The sequence below is a fragment of the Trametes versicolor genome, assembly GCF_000271585.1.
Source record: "Trametes versicolor FP-101664 SS1 unplaced genomic scaffold TRAVEscaffold_16, whole genome shotgun sequence".
Lineage (NCBI taxonomy): Eukaryota > Fungi > Basidiomycota > Agaricomycetes > Polyporales > Polyporaceae > Trametes > Trametes versicolor.
Genome location: NW_007360336.1, coordinates 539,518 through 545,612, shown reverse-complemented (window position 1 = coordinate 545,612; position 6,095 = coordinate 539,518). Strand labels below are relative to the sequence as shown.

General features: G+C 55.7%; 1 protein-coding gene across 1 annotated transcript; it reads left to right on the top strand.

Moving 5' to 3' along the window:
• Window positions 1-225: 225 nt before the first annotated feature.
• TRAVEDRAFT_54285 (uncharacterized protein) lies at window positions 226-3,556 on the top strand (the record flags this gene model as incomplete). The annotated part of the gene is made up of 8 exons (XM_008047205.1): window positions 226-348; window positions 405-538; window positions 597-744; window positions 803-988; window positions 1,045-1,313; window positions 1,366-1,442; window positions 2,850-3,144; window positions 3,211-3,556. 8 exons carry the CDS (start codon window positions 226-228, stop codon window positions 3,554-3,556), a joined length of 1,578 nt encoding a protein of 525 aa, XP_008045396.1.
• Between the last annotated feature and the right edge of the window lie 2,539 nt (window positions 3,557-6,095).

The window sequence follows — 6,095 nt, the reverse complement described above, 5'->3', positions numbered from 1 at the left end:
CTCCAGCGCCCCCAGGTCATTCCTGGAAGAACCCTGCCACAACGTGGGTTCTCGTACAGCCTCGGGGAACGTGAGGTGATGTCTTCTAAACCCTAATACACCTCTGCGCACCGGCCCCAAGCCGCTGGTGCCCTTTTATACCCACTCCCCCATCTGTAGACTCGCCGCCATCGTGCTAACACTCCCTCTATCTCGCACTCTGAGTACCTCTGACGTCCGCCCGCTATGGAGCTCCTTGAGACGTCGATTAAGGCGCTCGAAATTGCGAACCTCGCAGCGGACAAAATTCCCATCCCGGGGCTCAGTACCGCCGTTGGCTGCGCACTCAGTATCGCGAAGAAAGCAAAGGTCCGTGCACTCCGTCCACACTCGAATGCCTCTGTGGTAACCTGCGCTTCACTTAGGATATTAAAGACACTCGGGATGACTGCCGCGCTCTCGCCAAGCGTGTTGCGGACTTCGTACTTGCAGTATACCAGCAGCTCAGAAATGGGAGCAGCGACACGGGGCTCAAGGAGTATGTCACGATGTTCCTGCTGTGAGTTGTTCCGTGCTCAATCTCTTTATCATTCTTATCGCGCACAATTCAACACAAGGAACCTACAAGACATTGAGAATTTGATGGACCGCCGCCTACGCCCCAGAACGCGAGATCGCATTCGCTTTGTGTTCAGCCGTGACAAGATCGCCGATGAGGTCAAGGTGCTGACCATGAGGCTCGAGGACTCCTTCCGTATGTTCATGGTATAGTCCGAGCTGATCACTTCGCGCTCAAGACCACTGATGTCACGATTGTCGCTAGATGCGGGCTGCACTCACCATTGACGACAGCATGAACACGCTGACGAGCGGGAATCTCCGTCTAATGCAGCACATCGACGACTCAGCACGCGTCGGAGAAATTGTTGTCAGAGACACCGGAGAGATCCGCACTGGCCTGTCAGACCTCACGCAACGCGTGAGAGGGAGTGCCGCATTTGATGGAAATGTAAGCATTTGACTCTGCATACCACTACTGTGGCCCGTTAACGATCGACGTCGTAGTTCCGGCTCTTCGCTCACGAGAATCTGGCCTACTTAGAGCCCATCGGCGACTCAGCAAAGCTGCATCATGACATGACCGGGCGACACGGAGATGAACGTACCCTTGTCAAGGTGGTCGCTCGCTCGCAGACCGGCCGCGTCTTCCGCTACCGCGCCGTCGTGGAGGCCGCGGGTGACCTGACAGGAACACAGGTGGTCGTATACGAATATCCTGATCGCAAAAGTCAGCAGTTTGTGGAGGCAGTGAACCTTGCGAGGCAATCCCGCCGGTACGTCCAAATCGCTCTACCTGGGGATGTGCATCTGACCGACATACAACAGCCATCCTAATTTGCTGGCTATGCTAGGATACTCGCGTCCAGGAGATCCAGACCAGGTCGCTTACATTGTGATGGAAGGTACGGCGACATATCACTCACAACGGCCAATATTCAATGTCTGTCTCCGCGGCTGACCTGTTCTTCGATAGACTGCATTCCTTTTGTGGAGCATCTCAGCTCATTTCGTGGAACCAGCAAGTTACGAGTGATCATGCAAATGGCACGTAGCCTCGATGTCCCTGATACTGTTACGAAGCTGACAAGATCTATAAAGGAGGCAGCGATTTGTGTACGTATACCTCAACTCAACCAGTGATCCGGTGGATGTAGTCGAGTTCTGAATGTATCGGAGGCAGATGGCCATCAACCATGTTGAAACTCAGGTGAATCTGCGTCGACTGTTGCCCATGCGTTCATATTGGGTATGATGTACCTGCTACAAAACCACCAGGTCTACTGACTTACCGCCCATATGTCATGTCCATGCAGGATACAAATGAAGATATCCATACCATCAGATCAGACGAGGTGGTTGTTGATCACCACCGTGGAGGCCGTATCAAATGGGCTCGGGATCCCCTCGCACTTGAGAAGCCAGACGATCTTCAGGTAGGAATCATGACCCTCATCATGCGCCCACTCTCACTATACCTATACACAGAGAATAGATGTCCCAGTTGCGCAAGAAGATAGGATGGGCAGGATAGAATGTACGGCATGCAAACGATTACCTGTAAGTGTGATTGCTGACTACCGTGTCAGTTCTTCGTGCCATTGCATCTGCGCACGTGGACATTCTGGTGCAGCATTGGTTATCATGCATCCTGAGCCCCACTCGAGAATACATGTCAGACCTCCTCCCAGGTCGCTCATGGTGGTATGTTTGGGAGCATATTGCTGACTATTCACGGTATCCACTCGGAGTGTGGCTGGGATGCAACAGCTTTGACGAAGATGGGACCTGTCTGTCTGCACAAGATCCCGTGTTCGAGGTCGCTGTAAGAATGCAGAGTGTACCAGAAGTACTTCCCAGTCCCGGGCAAGGTGAGTCGCTGCGAAGTACACCAATCGAGCGGTCTCACCAGTCAGCTCACGAGGGCAGAAGGCCATGATTTTGAGCAGAGGTTGCACATGGCCGATTGGTTCAATATCCCGGAATCGGACCTTGACGAGATGTGCATCGAAATCGAGCTAGGCACGGGCGGGGGCCAGACAAGATGGAAGAGGTGAGAACAATATCCGAGCTGCTCGCACCGCGATCTAGTTCATCTCAATCAACCCCTCAGATACCAATTTTCCCGCATTCCTGTGAATACGACACTTCTATTTCGGCAACTTGTACGCGCGCCGGACAGATTCGATGCAGCCTCGAGGATGCTGCATGCGCTACCGGATCTATCTGTCCTTCAAGGACAATACGCGTGCATCGATATAGGTGCGCCCGTTCTGTCTTTCTGTGTTTCGGTCGCTGATGGGGATGTCTAGCTCAGGCCCGAGCATATTTCACTGAGACTACCATCACGATGAGCGCGCATGCCACTGAGCAGGTATACCCACCACTTTGGTTCTTCATTTTGCAATTCGACGGCGGTGACAGTTCCGCTCACGACTGCAATATTCCCACCGGATTCTGGTCGTCGGAGAAGTATCCCACCTCCGTGCCGGCAGGTATCATCTTCGATTCGACACCACAGTTTGAGCCCATTGAGGAGGGCGTGGAGGCCCCACTGTTCACTTCGACGCAAGTGCTTGGAGACCTCGTATTCACCACACAGACAAAGTACGCACCGGTGTCGATTTAGGGCTTATATGTCGGGTATTGTACTGATACTGCACATTCCGATAGGATGGCCACCGAATTTCTGCAGCTCGGTGAAGACGAGCTCTTTGCATTCAGAGAGTACCAAGAGAGCCATCATACGACTAGTGACACCCATGCTAGCAACTCGGATGACTCTGGTGGAAATAGTGTCGCAACGGACAATAGCGATGGAGATGGCACCGGAAACTCTGACGCCGAATCCCTCGCATCGGGCTCCAGCAACGATGATCACGTCCTCGGGGTGAAACACAAGTCTCCGGAGTCGGACTATGAGGACGCGACGGACGCGGGAGACGATAGCGCGGAAGAGTATCACAGTGCAGAAGAGGACGAAGCCACGGGACTTGCATGTGGCGAGTATCCGTCTTGACGTCGCAGAAGTATGTACCGCTTCCGCCCCCTGTTGCGGCTACTCGTACTCATCCTGCTCACCCTGCAGCCGGTGCGGCCGTGTATCTCATGCTCGAAGATTACGCTCAACGTATCTCTTCCACCCTTGTCCATCTCGCCCCTGACTCGCCTTGCGCACTCGCTTCGTTTCCACACTGTAACCCCACTCGAATGCTCAGTACTGCCGCCATGTTTATCGATAGCATGCTTCGAACCTTTCGCAAGTATTATGTGAATGAATTTTTTGGCGGGGCGCTCATAGGAAGGGCTGGTGTTCGAAGCCGAGCCCGCACCGTAGACGTGGTTGAACCTCTCGCGCTCCTTCGGCAGTCGAAGAAGCTGTCGCCCCTGCGGCACTATTTCTCGTCGCATATACACCCTCGGATCGAGTCGTAGCGACTGCTGAATGCACGCACGGCAGCAAGTTTGGGGCGGCGAGCTCTCACTATGGACGCGACAGTGCCCGCGAGTGGACCGTGTTCCCCATTGTGTGTCAATCGTCAAAGCAGGTCAGTAGACCATACCGCCGTGCCACAGCCATCTTCCCGATGCATTCGAATAGCACATGGACACACTCCGGCGTTGTCCGTATAGAGTACTCGCGGTCGCTCATGGCAAGTATGGAGATTAACGCTCTCGAGCGCAGTCGCGGACGCCACGCAAATTCCGCCATGGACGGGGATACGGAAGTAGTAAGATTGCTCAGCAGGGAGCCCGGGCACGACACCTACGGTCTGAACGAATGTCTACATTGTATCGAGCATCCCCGCGAGGAGCGCGCGTCCCGCTCCGAAACGTGGGAGCGTGCGGCCGGAGAGCGACGGGAAGTGCGAGCAGGGATGTGTTGGACGCGGCTCCGCATGCCATCGATGCCTACACGCACGCCCCCATGTCTCCTTCGCAGCAGCCCCAGCGAATCTTGAGTGCTCGAGCAGCGAGCGACGAGTCGGAGCGCGGAGTGTCGCGCGCCAGAAATCCGGTGACGAGGTCGCTATGGACGCGTGCTGCCGCCAAAGCAGGCTTCCAGGTACAGGCGAACGCCCGCGCGGGGCCACGGGCGGGTAGACGAGCACGCAGACGAGCGCGAAGGGCTAGCTGTTGGCGCGACGCGCATGGGGCGGGATCCGGCCGTGCCCGATCCGTGTTCTGCTGAGATGCATGGCAGCGCTTGCGTCGCGCAGTGTTTGGGGTTGGAGTGCTGGGTTGCTTGTTCGTTCCTAGTACCGCCTCTCGTTTTGTCCGCAGCGACATGGCCCTTCCTATGCGGGAACAGACACGCCCTACTAGGACCGTGTTTGGGTACGCGAGGGGCGTCGGTCGTTCCTGGGGTGGAGTTGAAGCCTAGAAGCAACGAATCAGCGCTGCACTGAGCGGCGTCGGAGAAAGCGAGTGACAGAGCACGCGGCGCATAAGTGGTCGGTGCATGCACGTACTACCCGCGTGGTGAAAATGATGATGCTGAAGACCCTGTGTCCTCGCTCTGCGAGGTAGGGTGCGCCGCTGTCCGCTCTCAACGATGGTGCATCTCGAGTGAACGTCCCCACACCTAAAAGCGCGCTGACACCGCTCGTGATAGAGGTCTCCTGATCGCGACGTCGATCTGCTCGTGCAAGCAGCGACAATCGAATCCGATACCATTCCTTCCAGCGCAGACGATGCCGACATTGACTGATCGTACGTACCTCGGTGCGGCCCAGTCTCCCGTCGTGCTGGCGGCATCGCCGTGTTCCGCATCATCGTAGAGCGGTGGCCTCTTGTCAGCCGCGGAACACCGGGGAGGTTATGTGTGACGCGGGGGACATGCGTTGTGCACTCACGAAGGCGGAGACGGGTCGAGACGTGCAGCGCACACCTCTGCGTATTGTTCAATACGGGCTTGTAGATGGGGTCATCGGCGGGCTCGCACGACGCTAAGCTATGTGAGGGGAAGTTGCTAGCCATCGATTATAGCGCGCGGGCCGAAGGACAAAGACGACCCGCAGGGCGGGTGTTGCTCAATCTGCATATACCAGCGACGATATATGAACGATTCTTCTTTACAAACAAAACGAACGCATACCTACCGCATCTATGATCTGCGGTTCGTATATGCGGAAGATTTAAGTTTAGAGCGTAGAGGTCGGTGACCCAGCGCACCGCGGTTGTTGCTCGTCTGACGCTGTTTTAAGGCGCAGGCATGGCTCGACTATCCAAGAGACGCACCGGGGAGGCGCTCCACTCACCCTGAGGTTGACGTAGATACTATGCGCGCGGATATATCGCTTTATGTGGCAAGTGGTGTTAGGAATACTCATACTCGTCGTAGTCGCCATCCAGACGGCCTACTGCACCCACATGTATGACGCTATGTCCAGGGATCGTTGACTGATAGACGACGTACCAGATGGCAATGTCCGCTACATCGTCGTATCCAACATCCTGTGATACTCCTCGACGTGCGCTTCAGGTCTCTGATTGGCGTGTAGGCACGAGGATGCGGGCCAAGGACGTGCTGACAAAGTGAGTGCAGGTCTCGTTGC